General features: G+C 53.4%; 1 protein-coding gene across 1 annotated transcript; it reads right to left on the bottom strand.

Annotated features, from left to right (window-relative positions):
• Positions 1-11,435: 11,435 nt before the first annotated feature.
• LOC309816811 (cystatin-C-like) lies at positions 11,436-15,192 on the bottom strand. The gene is made up of 3 exons (XM_082644584.1): positions 14,865-15,192; positions 12,325-12,438; positions 11,436-11,775 (listed from the first exon to the last, which is right to left on the bottom strand). The coding sequence occupies exons 1-3, from the start codon at positions 15,108-15,110 to the stop codon at positions 11,692-11,694; spliced, it is 444 nt and encodes a 147-aa protein (XP_082500710.1). The 5' UTR covers positions 15,111-15,192; the 3' UTR covers positions 11,436-11,691.
• Positions 15,193-16,793: the final 1,601 nt, after the last annotated feature.

The raw sequence follows: 16,793 nt of genomic DNA, 5'->3' as shown, positions 1-16,793 counted from the left end.
AGTCCTTGGTGGTCTGGTGGTCTCCCTTCCCAGACCGAGAGCTACGGACACATCCAGACAAGAGCCCAGGGAAGAAGGGTGAATGTGGGCCTCAGGCTGGGAGGCCCTGAGACGTGGGTACAGACAGGGCCGGGGCCCAGGAAACCCAGAAGGTGTGCAATCCCGTCTGGGGCCCCTCTGCCTGGCCCGGCCTCTACCTGGGATTGGGCTGCCTTTGCCCTCAAGATTCCTACTCATCCCTCAGGGCCCAGGCCAAGTGTCACCTCTTTTCTAAGGCTGTCCTGACTCCCATTGGAAGATCTCTGTCTCCTTGGACCGGATCATGGGCACCGGTTGGCCTGTCTCCCGGGGGAGGCAGGGCTTCTGTCATGCCCATGTTCGTGCTGCTGGCACCAAGCACCCCCTGGGCGTCTCACAGGGAGTTCTCCAGAAGTACTCACTGAAATGGGCCTGATTCCGTGAAGCCCAGCTCTGTGTGCCGGAAGCATCCCTTTCAAGGATCGGAGAGTGTGGGCCATGGCCAGGACCAACTACCAGCCCTTCTCTGGGGAGCTGGGGTGAGTAGTCGGTCATCACTCCACAGGACACACGATGATCCTCCCGGACAACGCTCCCAAACTCACAGCTCGAAGCCGTTCTTCCGGGGGGGTCTGGTGCCCTGAACTCACTGCCCAGACTGACCGGCCCCTCCTGTCTGTGCCTCCTTGCCCAGGATCGCATGCTTGGCTTCCAGGCCACCTCCTGCTTGACACTCCCCTCGGGGCCCCACCCAAATAGCCCAAGATCCCCCAGGCTCCCCAGGAGCTGGGAAACAAGGATGTGCCTAGGGCCCACGTGGTCAGAGTAAGACATGGGCAGAGAGAAACCCAGGACGGAGCTGTGTGACCACCGTCTGCCAAAGGAATTGAGACAGGCTGGGACCTGGGACCCTTTGCTGCCGTTCTGCGATGCTTGCACCTGGACACACCTCTCCTCCAGCAACAAAATACAAAGAAACTGTATGGGACTAAAAATAACTGCATGTATGCAGTTAGGGCAAATTCTGGACAAAAGAGACCAAAAAACCCAACTGCCACTTTTGAAGAGCCTGGAGCACAAGCAGGGTACTGCGCATGCCCCCTGCACACCCCACCACCTAAGGGGTGGGCAGACCACCTAAGCCACACCTCCAGCCCGACCCCTGGACACACCCCTACCCTCACCCCATGTAAGGAACAAACTCACCCCCCACTCAGGGAGTGAGCAAGCAAGGGAACCTGTTTGTCTTCACTCTCCCCTGATGCAGCGGGGGCCCCAACAAAGCCAGCCTGAATGTCTTGCCTGGCCTCTGATCAATTTATTGATTGGGGAAGGCCAAGAGCCCTGGATGGTATCAGGATCAGCTGGAGCAGGCAGGGCCAGGACAGCCCCTCTGCACGGGCCCAGCCCCACCCCGCCCTGCTTAGCTCAGGTATTATGTGACTTTGAGTTTTGTTTACTTAAGGAATGCCATTTAGACTTGTAGCAAATTTAAACTGAAAAAGAAGAGCTACAACAGTATCTGAAAATGACAAAAAGAAAAAGAAAAATATAAATGTTACCACAAAGGATGTGAGGCCTCCTCCACTGGTCCAGCCGGCAGGGGGAGGTGGAGGCCATGCACAGGACCAGGGGGAGGCAAAGCAGGGCCACGGAGGCCCTCGGGGCTGACACCTCTGAGCTGGGGCCTCACTTACACCTCTTCCTACTTGCAGCCCTGGGGACACATTTCGGATTCAAGTCAGCTTCTGTTTCCATGACCACAGATTTCGAATCACCGGCACCTGCTTGGAGGGCGGTTATGAGATGAACGAGGTAATGTGTGGATGGCACCGCAGAGACCCTGGCAGAGCCAGGCGCTGACAAGCAATTCTGTGCCACCCATGCTTCTCCCTGGTCATGGGACAAGCGTCCCTCGGGAGCCAGGCATGGTCCTGACCACCCTCGTCACCAGCAGTGAGCACTGGGGTTCTGTGCGACGGGGTGTAGGGTTGTTAACGCACGTTCGTGTGCCCTACGCACAGTGAGGCCAAACAAACCGAAATGTCGGAATTTGGAGCAGAGAAAGGTTTACTGCAGGGCCAGGCAAGGAGACCAGGTGGCTCGTGCCCTAAAAAGCCTCGAGCTCCCCGGAAGGGTTTCGGCAAAGCACTTTTAAAAGCCAGGTGAGGGAGGGGGCTTGCAGGTCTGCGATCAGCTTGTGCACAGTTCTCTGATTGGCTGATGGTGAGGAAACGGGGCGGTGTCACAGGGGTTCACCTTGTCTGTCCTTAGGCTCCAGGAGGCCTGGGGCTACGTGCTCTTGGTCATCAAGCAGTGAACATCTTCCATTTGTTGTGGGGCAGGGGGTTACATCTGCAAAACAACTCAGGAAATGTGCATCAAATACTATTATCTAGGTACTTCAGGGAGCAGCTAAAGCAGAGGATATGGGAGAGGGGTCTGTCCCCCCCACACCCCGGCCCGGGAAGGCCCCATGGGGTGCTGCTCAGTTACAGGGTCAGCAGAGGAGGGCTTTACAGGCTCCATCACTGCCTGTCAGGTCCCCGGGATGGGGTGGACGCAGGTACGGGGGCGGACGTGGGCGGGCGTTGCTATTTGGCCTTGGTCTGATTCACACTGGGATCAGAGCTCAAGAAAACTCATCCTGGAGAATCGAGTAGAATGGTTGCCTCTTTGAAAGGCTCTGACAGCCAAACTCGCCCTCCCAGCTTCCGATTCCACATGTTGGGGAGCTCGGGGGGTACAGTCCCTGTGTTCTGACCCCACAGGAGGTACTCAGCTTTCCCAGCCCCTCCCCTCTTCCTGCACGTGGCTTGGGGTCAGGTTCCCATGAGGGGTGTGGGCAGCTGTGCTGTGTGACCTCTCAGCCCCGCTGAACTGGGGCTCACGGAACCCCACCGTCCCCGCTCCACGCCCAAGTCAGCAGCCCTGGGCTCTTGTTCTATCCTGGGATGAAATCAGGCAGAGGATCCGCGCGATCGTCCGCCAGCCAATCGCCTCTCTTCCTCCCTCTGCCTGGGCCTTTGGGGCTGTCCGGCCCGGGCCACTTTCTCACGCTGTGCGGAAACCTGCAGACTTTTCATTTTGACAGCTCTGGGCAGTGTTTACCGCTGCTCTTTTCAAAACGGTCTCTTTAGACGCTGCCAATTTGACAAGTGTGTCTTTTTTGCCTTCACGGCTACCCCAGCAGAGACGGCTACCCCAGTGGAGACGCCAGCTGCTTTTCCTTGAAACGAGTCCATTCAGAGTCGGTTTTGGGTCTCCTGCGGCAGTTCCGTCAACTCGGCCAAATTTCCACTTCTTTAATTCGTGATGTTCAGGGATCAACCACGGATGCCCAGCACTGGCACTTACTTTGGAAACATCACACAGGAGAGTCAGTGCAGAGATAACATTCCCTTTGGGGGAACAGAAAACTGATTCCAACCATCTTCCACTTTCTTTACTTTTTCAGGCCCGTCAGCTGTTCTCAACTTTCTTAAGCCTCCCACCACCCACGTGAACTCAGCCTAAATAATTAGACTTGGATCTACCTGTCCAGCATCCACACACAGTGGTTCAAGTCAAAAGGTGACCTCTAGCAGTAGTGAAACGCGAGCATCAGATACCAGAGGTGGGGCGATGCCTGCATGTGTCCGCTGCCCCTGTCACATCAGAGATCAGACAGGTAGCCTGATAAAGGCCAGTTCAGGGCAGTGATGTAAACCTGTGACCAGACCAGCCACAGGGAGGCCCTGGGAAAACTGGGACACAGTGACCTGCTCCTGGGGCCTGGACGGTGGCTGGGAGCGTGAAGGGGTTGCTCCTGTGTTGACATTAATTTGAAAAAAGAAAAGAGAAGAATGGTTCTCAGCTTTTTGCATCCCTGGGCATGCAAAGAAGCTGTGAGACCCCACAGTGTTGTGGGTAGGAGGACGGGGCAGGGGGACGATGCCAGCAATAGCCAGGGCTCACTTGGGGAGTGACCTGTGGCACTTGACTTTAGACTTTCAGTGTAAATGGTCTAAGATAAGCACGGGAGAGAGCTCAACTCCCTTGCAGGCAAATCCTAAGGTGGTTGCCTTGCCCTCCGGCTTCCCACCTACCCCGTCTCTGTGCCCCTCCCTCTTTCCCGACATCCCTCCTCAGACTTTGCACCTCATGAGATTGCAAGATTGCTTCGGGAAAAACTAAATTCACAGCCGTGTTGACTTATTCTGGCACTAAAAAAACGCAACCAACCAAACAAAAAACCACAAGCAACCAAAGGACTCCTTAATGAAAGGGCACAAGACCATCAAAAACTTTCCTGATCCTTGCTGAAGGGCAAGGGGAGGAGTGGGAAACCTGATTCAGTTGGTCTCTGACCATTCCTTCAGTGAAGCACTGGTTCTCAACTTCAGCCTGCTTCAGAATCCCCTCAGGGCTGGTGAGTTAGTTACCCATTGCTGTGCAACAAATTAGCAACTTCAAACAGTGAGCATTGACTGTCTCACAGTTTCTGTGCCCCAGGGATCCAGGTGCAGCCAAACTGGGTGGCTCCAGCCCAAGGTACCATGAGGTTACATCAGGCCGTCAGCATAGATGCGTCTCAGATGGAGGCTTGACAGCTTTGGTTGGTGGGGGCTGATTCCAAGCCCCTCCATGTGGCTGCTGGCATGTCTTGGTTCCGCGTCTGTGAGTCTCTCCAGGGGCTGCCTGAGTGTCCTATGGTCACAGTGAGCCATTGAGTGCCCGAGGCGGAAGTCACAGTCTACAGATGTTATGGAAAGGTGGGTCAGTGATGCCTCATCAGTTCTGCTGTGGTCCTTTCATTAAAAACTATTCACCGATAGGGAGGGTGGGAGGGAGACGCAAGAGGGAGGGGATATGGAAACATATGTATATGTATAACTGATTCATTTTTTTATAAAGCAGAAACTAACACACCATTGTTAAGCAATTATACTCCAATAAAGATGTAAAAAAAAAAAGACTAGTCACCGAGTCCAGCCCATACTCAGGGGAAAGGGATTACACAAGGGCATGAATCCCAGGAGATGGAGATCAGGGGGACCAGCCAGGGGGCTGCCTGCCACAGTTTCTTTTTTTTTTTTTTTGCAGTATGCGGGCCTCTCACTGTTGTGGCCTCTCCCATTGCGGAGCACAGGCTCCGGACGCGCAGGCTCAGCGGCCATGGCTCACGGGCCCAGCCGCTCCACAGCATGTGGGATCTTCCCGGACCGGGGCACGAACCCGTGTCCCCTGCATCGGCAGGCGGACTCTCAACCACTGCGCCACCAGGGAAGCCCCGCCACAGTTTCTCAACATGGATTATTGGGCTCCACCCCAGACTCTGATTCAGCAGGGCTGGGCTGGAGCCCAGGAATGTTTATTCCTGACAGATTCCCGGCTGACGTTGCTACTGCTACTGGTCCAAGGACCACATTTTGGGAATTGCTGCTTTAAAACCCTTACACCCAATCAGAGTGAGAAATGGGCTCTAGCTGCTGCAGGAAATTGGACTTCACCCAGGCACCAAGACCAGGAGCCTCAATGGCTGAGATTCTGGCTGAGCCTGAGCCAAATAAAAATTTGGGGAGGATCCTTGGTGAACTTTAAGACTTTGGATCTTTAACTCACACAAGAATAAGGGCATTCTATTTGGGGTTTTTAATCCTTTGGACTCTAATTTCTTAAGACTTCATCTTACAAGAGGAGTTAATCGTGAATTTGATTTTTCCTGGGAATGAGATAATAGGGGTCAGGTGGGCTGGAAATGTCTATGTTGGCTTGTCATTAGAGTACAGTTGTTTGATTGTACTCATTTAATTTTGTTGAGGCTTAGAAATGTGGCCGGAAATTATTTGGGATGGGAAAGAGAACAGGCAGAAAACATTTGGTTTGGGTCAATTGTAGCTTTGGGATGAATGTTTTAAAAACAACTTTATTCAGATATAATTCACAAACCACACAATTCCACCAGTTAATGTGTACAGTTTAGTGGTTCTTAGTGTATTCACAGAATTGTGCAACCATCTCCACAATCTAATTTTAGAACATTTTCATTATCCCCCAAAGCCACCCCCTACCTGTAACAGTCACTTCCCACCCCTCTGCCGCCCCCAGCCCTGGGCAACCACTAGTCTACATTCTGTCTCCATAAATCTGCCTCTTTTGGCCATTTAACATAAACAGAATTATACAGTATGTGGTCTTTTTGTTGCTGAGTTTTTTCAAATAGCATAATGTTTTCAGGGTTCATCCTTGTGGCAGCATGGATCAGTACATCCTTTTTATTGCCCAACATATTCTGTTGTGTAGATATATTACATTTTGTTTACTCGTTCATCAGTTGACAGACATTTGGGTTTTTTTTCTATTTTTTGAAACTATGAATAATGCTGCTATAAGAATTCATGTATACGTTTTTTATGGTCACGTTTTCATTTATATCAGTATCAACAGAGGAGTAGAATTGCTAGGTGACATGGTAACTCTACATTTAACCTTTTGCAGTTGCACCATTTTAATCCCCACCAGCAATATATGAGGATTCTAATTTGTTATTGTCTTTCTTCTTATAACCATGTAGTGGGTATGAAGTGGTCTCTCAGTTTGATTTTGATTTGCGTTTCCCTAGTGGCTAACAATGAGCATTTTTCATGTGCTTATTGGCCATTTGCATGTCTTCTTTGGAGACATGTCTGTTCAGATCCTTTGGGATCTTTAAATTGAGTTGTTTTTTTAAAAATTTCATTGTGTTATTTTTTAACTTTTAAAATTGGGGTTTATTTAAAAATGGATTAGTTGTCTTCTTATTGAGTTGTAAGAGTTCTTTATGAATTCTGGATACATGTTCCATATCAGATATATGATTTCCAAATGTTTTCTTCCATTCTGTGGGTTGTCTTTCCTATTTCTTGACAAGATTGTCAAATGACAAAATTAAAACAATTTAGGAACAAGTTTGATGCCCTTTATTCAAGGGAAAATAATCCATGGGTTGGGGGAGTACAGTGGCACATTCTTCTCAAGGGATTTTGGTCAAGAACGAGTTTATAGAGCGTCGGAAGCAGCAACGTGGAGACAGGGCATGATTGGCGGGGGTTGCATATCTGATCTTGTTTAGAAAGATCAAGGAACAAGGAAATAAACGTGGAGCCAGAGTTGGCTTGGCTTTTGCGGATTGGCTGACTGGATATTCTGCATTTCTGGTCAAGTGAAGCATTTACAAGAACCTTGAAGTTCAGTTTGCTGATGTGGCATCTTCAGCAGGAGCAGCCCCATCTTGGGCCTAGATATTTATTTCCACAGTCCACCCCCCACCGGTCATCCTCTTGGCCACTCCAGAGGTTTGATAAAAACCACTGGCCTGCCGATGCAGGGGACACGGGTTCGTGCCCTGGTCCGGGAAGATCCTACATGCCGCGGAGCGGCTGGGCCCGTGAGCCATGGCCGCTGAGCCTGCGCGTCCGGAGCCTGTGCTCCGCGGCGGGAGAGGCCACAGCAGTGAGAGGCCCGCGTACCACAAAAAAAAAAAAAAAAAAAAAAAGCACTGGCCTTAGTGTGACTCAGTTACCATTGCCTCCTTGGGTCTCATCTCAGCGTGGTGTTCACAGGAGAGGATGTCAAGCTCGTATTCTTGGAGCCGGTTGTGTCTCCTGTTCTCTTTCGTCTTTTAGTCCGCAAGAGACCAACTATCGCCTGGTCAATGGCTGCCCACATGCATTTAAAACTTCCAAGAGAACACAGTGAATTAGGGAGACAATAATTATTATTAGAAACAAAACAATGCCCATGGTTTGGAGAGCGTGCCTGAGCCAGAGTCTCCATGATCCAAACCAGCTAGAATAAAATAAGTCAAGAAATGATCCACAAAATGGGGATACAGATCTTCTCAACTTACAGTGGGCTTACAGCCTGATAAACTCATCGTAAGTTGAAATATCATAAGTCAAAACTGCATCTAATATGCCTAACCTACCAAACATTGGAGTTTAGTCTGACCCACCTTAAATGTGCTCAGAATACTTACATTAGCCTGCAGTTGGGCAAAACCATCTAACACAAAGCCTATTTTATAATGAAGTGTTGGCTCTCATGTAATTTATTGAATACGGTACTGAAAGTGAAAAACAGAGTGGTTGTCTGGGTCCAGAATGGTTGTAAGCGTGTCGGTTGTTCACCCCCGTGTTCACGGGGCTGACGGGGAGCTGTGGCCGCTTCCCAGAGTCACGAGAGAGGATCAGAACATGTTTGAAAATTAAAAAAAATAAATACAACATATTTAGAAATAAATAAATACAACATATTTGGAAATAAAATTTAGAAAAGAATAAAGAGGATGGCTCTTACCCAGTGGATATGAAAACATTGAATTAAAATGGAGTAGTTGGCACAGAAAAATGAACCTAGCTAGATTTAGCACTGAGATACAGAAAGTGGCCCCCTATGCTGTGGGAACGAAAAGCCTCATCTTTTGAAGCAGTTCTTAAAAAATTCACTGGAAAAAAAAAAGGCTAATCACCTCATTTGAAAAAATGACATTAGACTCTTGTAAGACACCACCTAAAACTCGAGTCTGTTGACATTCTGACTGGAGACATGAGATGCATTTATGGGACAAACTTCAGTGGCTTCATGTGTTGTGCGCTGTTCTAGGTGTTTACAGACATGAACACACAGGATTCCCGCGACCCCACGAGGAAGGAGCTCTATCGCCCCTCCCTCCACCCCAGAATGACACCTGAGGCTCAACACGGCGGAAGCTGGAGGTCACGTGGCCAATGAGACATTCACCCAGCCTCCCTGGGCATCACCCCTTCTGTACCTGTGTGCTCTCCACACGCACCTGCCCCAGGCCCACCGCCATGTGACACATCCCTCGAACACTAGGAGGTGCGGTACAACAGCCATTTTCTCTTGCTTGGGGCTGTCACGTGACTGCAATCAGGTGACAGCCGGGGCTGGATGTCCAGGTGGGCTGGACATCCATGGTGGCCCACTCACCTGGTGGCCGGTGATGCCGGCTTTGGCCGGGAGCTCCTCTGGGGCTGTCCGGTGGGCACCCCGGGGGGGCTCTCCACATGGCTTCCCCCAGGGCACGTGTCTGAGGGAGCTGAGGGAGGGAAGCTTTCTCTGCAGCTTGAAGGTCACAGGGCCACTTCTGCAGTTTTCGGTTGAAGGAGTCACAAGCCCACCTAGAGTGAAGAGGCAGCTTACGGACCCCACCTCTCAATGCAAGGAGTGTCAACGTTTTAAACCACTATAAGATGTAGTTAGATCAATGAGCGTTCATCCAGAGCCACGCCCTGTGCTAAATCTATTTATATGAATAGTTTCCCTTCAATTATACACAAAGAGAGAACCCACAGACCCCCAGGGGCGTCACATGTGCTAAAGCCCAGGATACAACACCCAGATTTAACACCTCACCTAAGTGCAGTCTTGACCTTCCCCAGAAATGTCATCTTAACAGCATGGGATTTTCCGCTCAGCACCATGAGGTCACCTGTCACGGGGGGCCTCCCCATCCCCAGGGGAAGAAGAGGCCGCCTGCACAGTGAAACCCGTGCCTGTCCTGCTCCCCTGCCTCCCAAAGATGTCTAGGCCCCAAATAACCCTTTGCTTTGGCTGACTTCCTCACCCACCCTCCTTTCTATAGCAACTTCCACGCTCTAGGGCTCCTCTGCAGGCCCTTCAGGTCCCTCTATGAGATGCTGCCATATTCATGAGCCATTGGATAAAGCCAAGACCTTCAAGTTCACTCAGTTGAATTCTGCTTTCGAACCACACTTATATTTACGTTTAAAATAAACAAGCAATAAAAGTACAACGGTGCAGATGAAAGTTTCAGGGGCTGTGCTTCCTACCTAGACACACCGGTCTGGGTGACCTCCTGGTCAGTGAGGCCTCCCAGTCACACTGTCCCACCCCCTGTCCCACCTGGGGTGGCACCGACCTGAACCCTGCAGTGTGGGCTGCAGAAGCGGGGAGGGCTGGGGGGTGGGAGAAGCAGGTGAGCCGAGCAAAGCACACCCCGACGCAGCTGCCCAGACTTCCACGAGGAACAGGGCACTGGAAGCATCACAAAGGGACGACTTTATGGGAAATCAGCCTAGCTGCTGGCTGCTTGTGGAAAGCCAAGATTTTCCACCCAGGAGGAGAGTCTGTGCAGGGAGGCCTTTGCCCCGGGCCACCACTTCTGTGTCCACAAGTCCCAGGACCCCTTGCAGGGCCCAGCCCCAGGTCCAAACCTGGCCAGTGCCAGGCCTGCAGACAGCACCTCACTCCTTGAATCCCAAAGCCCTTCTGTTAAGTCGAGTCTGGGGTGAGAAGGCTCTGCTGTGTGCTCGGTGAAGACAGAGATGGGGGGCGGTGGGGGGGAAGCCCTCGGGGCCCAGTGAGTCAGGGGGCCGCAGGTGGAAGGGGACGGTCCCACCCTCTTCCTGGCGTCCCGGTTCTAGCTTTGCAGGTGCAGCTGTGGCACGTGGGGTGCCAGCCTTGGAGTCATCTGGGTGAGTTCCCTTTGTCACGTCGCCTTCTGTGGTCACTGCAATACAACAGGAGGGCTGGGCAACGCTGACCTGAGCGTGGTGGGCATCTGGGAACAGAGGAAGCGTCACCCTCAGGAGTGGATGGTCAACGTGAGGACAGTGCAGGGAGCGGGGTTGTTCCCAGCTTGGGGCACTAAATATCCACTCTGCTGCAGAACGATGGTGACACTAAGAAGTGACATTGCCTATTAATTATACAGTCCTTAGGAAAAGAAGAAGGCCCACTATGTGTCTTAAGTTCTACACCCCTTACGTGGAGTTCTGCACTAAGACCCGTTTTATCTAGGAGCCCAGAGAAGAGTAGGAGGGGTGTAAATCGGTAAAATCCTTGTAGATTCCACGGCTCCGGAAATGTATCAGAGAAGACCTGCTCTCATTCTATTGAATTTCCAATTTCGACCTTGTTTGACCTTGATTCTGATCAGTATTCCCCCGCTCCATCAGTTACACATACTTTTGGTCTTTATTTCTTCGTAGGTACCCAAAGTTGTTTGTGGAAAGAGGTAGACATTATATCATTATTTTGCTTCTAGGGAACGTGACCAGTGAGAGTCATCCCAGGAGTCTGATCAGCTCAGCACACGTGCAGCTCCTTGGAGGGTGACCCAGGTCCCGGGCTCCATCACCTCCCCAGCCTCCTGTCCAGCCCCAGCACACAGTCTGACTCATTTGCAAACACAGCAGCTGAGTCTCTGGGGTCAGCAGCTTAGGTCCCCCCTCCTCTCCCGTGTCCGATTATCAGGAGTACCAGAGCTGAAGGCCCAGCTCCCCTGCCATGCCCGCTCCCCGCCCCTCCCCACTGCCTGCCCTCAGAGCCAGCGAGACGGGGTGCCTCCAAAAAGTAACTGCCTAGATCCTTCCCGCTGCACCGCCCGAGACAGTGAGCAACTCAAGGAGTAGCTGCTGTTACTTTTTTATTGAGTAAAATAGCAGAGCAAGGGCATTTGGTTCACTTGGAAAGCAATTAGAAGAAAGAAATGAGTTAGAGCCCCTTAGCAGTTCAAAAAATGCCCAAAGAGCCTTCTCTGTGTGTCTGCTGGGACGGCACACGGAGGGCACATCCACCAGGCGGGTCACCCATCGGAGGGAGGTGTGAGAGCTCTGGGGGGGCGTGAGTGAGAGGCAGTCAGCGGCCTCCCTGATGCCCAGTCCCCTATTCATTCTGGCAGCTCATATTCACCAGGGTCATGCTGTTCCTCCAGGGGACGACGTAAACCTGGAAGGAGCACAGCTTTTGCTGCGAAAGGGAAGAGAGGGATGGTTGGTCAGGGTTACAGTTAAAGAGGAAAGTGCACTGGCCCCAGCCCCCACCCCCAGCGGGCTGGCACTGAGACAGGACCAGAGGGGAGGACCCAGGGGCTGGGACCCAGGTCCAGTTAACCCCCTGCAGAGGTGAGGCCCGGGAGGGGTGACAAAGGAGTGCAGCCCTCCCTGAGGCCGAGACCCCTGAGAACCAGCCAAGTCCCTGGGAGAGTCTGGCCTTTGGTGAGCAGGTGGCATGGTGGGCCGGTTACAGGCCTCCAATTCCCTCTAATCTGCCCGGGGATGCGGGCACGAGGCTGGGATTAAAGGGCCCTTTCTCCCTTCCCAGCAAACACCCGCAGCTGGGTCCTCCATCCCGCAGGCAACAATCCCCAAAGCAGACGGTGCCCCAATTCCCCGGATAAAACCCCATAAATCCAGAGCAGTCATGTGCACACACATACCCTTCCCCTCACAGCCCCGGCAGGCACCCGCGATGCGCCCCCATGGGCACCCCCAACTCCTGCTCCCATCAGGCACGTACCATTTTCAGGTTTGGCTGGTCATTGAAGGGACAGTTGTCCACGTTGGCCTGGGGCTTTGTACACGTGGTTCGGCCAATCTCCACGTCCAAGAAGTAGTTCATCCCGGACACAACCTGGACACACAGAGAGCACACACGCTTATGACACCTGCCGGCTGCACACATGTGGTTACCTTCTTCCCACCGCCCCCCACGTTCACAGGCTGCCAGAGCCACACCCAGGAAGCACAGCCACCTCCTGACGGCCGCTGCGCCCCAGGCCCTCCCTGGAACTTGTTTACCAGCTGCTCCAACAAGGCATCTCCCACAGGGACACAGAGGGGGAAGCCAGGGACCAACACTCTAACTGGGTCCAGGAACAGAAGGCACAGCTCCGAGGAGCCAGCCAGGGTACAGGCAAGCAACTGGCCAGTGCCCAGAGCCAGGGAGGGGACTGAGCACAAGGTGGTGGCCCTGTGTCAGAGTCCACACTGCATCCGCAGGAAAGCTGTTGCCTGGTGATTACACTTACGCTGAACTCCAGTCCCCAGGGTGGAGCCCACAGCATCCCATTCCCTGCATGTAGCCCAGGTTTATTTATTCCCTCCCGGAACAGAAGAAAATGAGAGCTTCACGTTCGTGGACGTTTAGGCCAATAAAAGACTGCCTGGAATGCCTTCCTCTTAGGTGTGATTTTTGACGGGAATATTTCTCAAGTGTGTCATATATTGCATGCCTTTTACACTTGAGATTACAGAATAGAAGTGAACTCTGGCTTTACACAGGCATCCCAGACATGCTTCGTTAGAACCTAGAGAAACATGGAATGAGGGGCCAGGGACCAGGCTCCAGACCCCACCTGGTAGACCCATGATCCCTCTGCTGTCAGCTTCCCCATGTGGCCAGTGAGCTAGTGTCACACTGGAGAGGAGCAGGCTGGACGGGACCTGGTGAATGGAGAGAGCAGGTCCTATCCAGAGGGGACAGCACCAGCCCACTGCTGCAGGAGGAGAAATGGGTCTGGTCTTGACCCATCTTCTGAAGTTTCAAGAGAAGGTGGCAGGGAGCCCTATGGCTGGCATGCAGGACCACACTCTCGGTGCTGTGTGGCTGCGTCCTGCTCTCCAATGGGATGCAGGCCGGATGGTCTAAATTCTAGCCTTCCTTCAAGGACCAGCGCAAGGCCCTGTAACCCGTCCTAACTCTCCCTCCTGCCCTCTTCTCAACTCTGACAATGGGTTCCTTATCTGGCCAGAACCCCAGGCAGGCTGGCAGAGGCAGAGGTCAGGCTGTCAGCGACCGTGTGTCCATCTCAGGGTGGGAGTGAGATGTCACAGCCCAGAGGCTGCTCCCATGGATGTGACCTGCAGGCGGAAGCGACGGTCCAGGAAGCTTTGTATTCTTATGCCAGACCCCCTGATCTGGGACACACTGGACACCACGGGCCAACTCACGGACTTGTCTGCTTGCTGATAACCTCCGGGTGCTCTGGAGGATGTTCAGAGTGTCTGTCCCCAATGCCACTACACGACAACATGGTGGCCAGGTACGTTTAGTGGCATCTGCGGGCAGGAGGCTCAGAGGAGAGCATGCCTCTTCGGTGTGAACCGAGGCTCGCTCATCTCGAGGAAACATCAGGCCAGCCCAAACCCACTGACAGTCTGAGCCACAACTGGCTGGACGCTTCAGAAACAACGCCAAGGTCATGAGACAGTCCAGGGGCTGCTCCAGAGTAAAAGGGGCTGCAGGACAGTGGCTGCATCGTGTGGCCTGGGAGGGTCCTTGGCTATAAAGGACACAGTGGGATGATCAGTGCCATCTGAATAAGGCCTGTGTATTAAAGAGTCCTGATTTTCAAAACTGTATTGTGGTTATGGAAGAAAATGCCCTTGTTTTTAGGAACTATACACAAAAGTGTTTACCTTCAAAGGGTTCAGAAAAATAAATGCATATATACATCCCTACACACGTGTACGTGGGGATGAGGTGGATCAAGCAACTATGGCAACTTTTTAACGTTTGAAGAATCTGGGTGAAGAATCTACAGTGATTCTACATGCTATTTTTGCTACTGCTCTGTAAGTCTGAAATTATGTCAAAATAAAAAGTTAAAGGGAAAAAGTGCTTAAGGGCATTCAGTGGCAGAGCCAGGAGGGCAGACAGGTGTGGGTCTGTTTTTACCTCGCCTGCGGTCATTTAGTTGACATCTCGCGCCAAGCCCCCGGGACCCAGGAGGCTGGGCCCTGCCCCCAGCGCCGACCGAGAGGGCCGGCCGGTCCCACGAAGGGCTGCGGGCGCCGGAAAGGCCGGGGGCTGCGCCGGGGTGAGAAGTCCGTCTGCGTCCTTTGCGATCCCCGGGGCCTCAAGGGGCTGGGGGCTGCCCTCCCGAGAGCTGGGGGGGTTGGGGGGGCGGGGCTGGTGACCGCGAAGGCCACGCCCCCTCGGGGGCCGGCCTCCCGCATTCAGGGCCGCCCGGCCCCGGCGCCCCTGCCTTGTAGCTTGGCCTGGTGCCCCCGGCCCCTGCACCCCGGGCCCCGCGCCCCCTCCCAGACGGGACGCACCTGCTTGAAGGCGCGCACTACGCGCACCGCGCGGCTCTGATAGGCGTCGTTGCTTAGCTTGTTGTACTCTCTGATGGCAAAGGACAGCGCCTCCTGTACGCCCTTCTCGTTGACGTCCGCCTCCGTCAGGCCGCCCACCAGGCTTTTCTTTCTGGGGCTCTGCCCGGCCGCAGGGCTCACGGCCAGGGCCAGGGCGAGGGCCAGGACGGTCAGCAGAAGCAGCGCGGTGCGCGGGGATCCGGCCATGATCTCTCGGAGGCGGACCGAGCTGCAGCCGAAGAGCGATCCGGCGACACGAGCACAGCCTGGCCAGCCACCGAGTCTTTATCCCAGATCGCCCCGCCCCCGCCCGCCTGGCTCCTCCTCTTCCGCCCCTCCCCTCGCCCGCCCCTGTCCTCCGCCCTAGTCCCGCCCCTCCTCTCGCTTCTCTACCCACCAGACCCGGCTCACTCCTTCCCAGTCCCGGCTCACTCCTTCCCATTCCCGGCCCTCTTCTCCTAGTCCTGATTTCCCACCCCCGCGCTCCTCAGCCCGACTCACCCCGGTCTCGCAGAAGGTGTCACCTCCTGGAGGCCGGCGATGCTTGTAACCCCGAGCTCTTGTCTCCTGGTCTGAAAGGGGGAAGGGGCGTCTCTCGGCCCCCCCTCGGCTGTCCGCGTCTAGGAGTCCCCAGCGCACAAGGCTGCAGCTTCCGAGGCAGACGAAGGAAGACCTCGTGTGCGCCCCGTCCTAGGGGAACTTCTTTGCCAAACATAAATGAATTAACCTGTATTTGGGAAAAGCTCATCGGGTTCTCTTTCTCACAACTCATTTATTTATTCAGCTGGCACACCTTTCTGGGGCTTCTCCCTGGCCAGAGGGTCTGGGGCCGGTAGATGGAGCGCGGGCAGGGGAGCCGGGGCCAGGGACTCCAGGTGGTAGAGCCCCTACCTGCTGGAGACATAAGGCGAACCCTTGTGTAACTACATTAGCTAGGAGACACATTAAAAAGAGCAAAAAGAAACAAGCGTATAAAACAATACTTTTTGTTTAACCCAATATATCCAAAATATTATTTCAGCATATACAAGCAACTGTGAATGACATATCTTACACTCTTCTGTGTGTGTACATTTTATCCTTAGAGCAGGCGTCAGTGCAGACTGGCCTCATCTCCAAGCATGGCTGTGGCATTGCCCAGCCCAGCGTTAGGCGGTGTAGGGGGGAGGGCAGTCATCAGTAATTAAGATCAGGGAGCTCCAGGGGCTCTGTTGGAAGCGAAGTGAAGGGTGAAATAGAGATGGGTGCCAATGGACCCTGGTCAGGGATGCCTCTGAGACGACACACATTTAGGCTGAAACCTACCTAAAGGGCAGGAAGTCCTGCAGACACAAGGGAAGAAAGCATCAGGCAGAGGGAACGGCCAGTGCAAAGGCCCTGTGGTGGGGCTCAGCTGGCCTGCTCTAGGGACAGGAAGCAAAGCAGCTGGTGTTTAAGCAGGGAAGGGATATGACCTGGAATCTCACCCTGGCAGCCGTATGCACCCTACTGTGGGTGGGGGATGCAGGTGGAGGGGTGAGGATGACCCTTACCTGGCCAGTGGGGGAGGGGCAGTTGCTTGTCCCCTCAGGGAGGTGCATGTCTGGCTCTGGTCTTCTGTCCACTGCTTGGAAACCTTTCTTGATTTTTAAAAATCAACTTGAATGAGGTATGATGCCCATACAATAAATGCCTCATTTTATGTGTCCAGACTGAGGAATTTTAGCACGTGCATACACCAGTAGTCCCGCCCCACCAAGCTCTAGAACATTTCCTCCTGCCTCTCTGTGGTCAATCCTGTGCACGCCCCTGGCTCTGGGTGATGCACACATCTGTCTCTGTGGACTAGGTCTTTGCCTCTTCTTGAACTTTCTGCAAATGGCCTCATGCAGTGTGTGCATCTGGGTTTTG

This window comes from Mesoplodon mirus, assembly GCF_964341445.2.
Source record: "Mesoplodon mirus genome assembly, chromosome: 15".
Classification (NCBI taxonomy): Eukaryota; Metazoa; Chordata; class Mammalia; order Artiodactyla; family Ziphiidae; genus Mesoplodon; species Mesoplodon mirus.
This window is presented reverse-complemented; position numbering and strand designations above follow the sequence as displayed.

Coding starts and splice junctions, on each gene's coding strand:
- LOC309816811 (XM_082644584.1), bottom strand. CDS start 15,110: ATGGCCGGATCCCCGCGCACCGCGCTGCTTCTGCTGACCGTCCTGGCC. Junction 12,439..14,864: donor TAGTGCGCGCCTTCAAGCAG/GTGCGTCCCGTC, acceptor CTGTGTGTCCAG/GTTGTGTCCGGGATGAACTA. Junction 11,776..12,324: donor ACCAGCCAAACCTGAAAATG/GTACGTGCCTGA, acceptor TCCCTTTCGCAG/CAAAAGCTGTGCTCCTTCCA.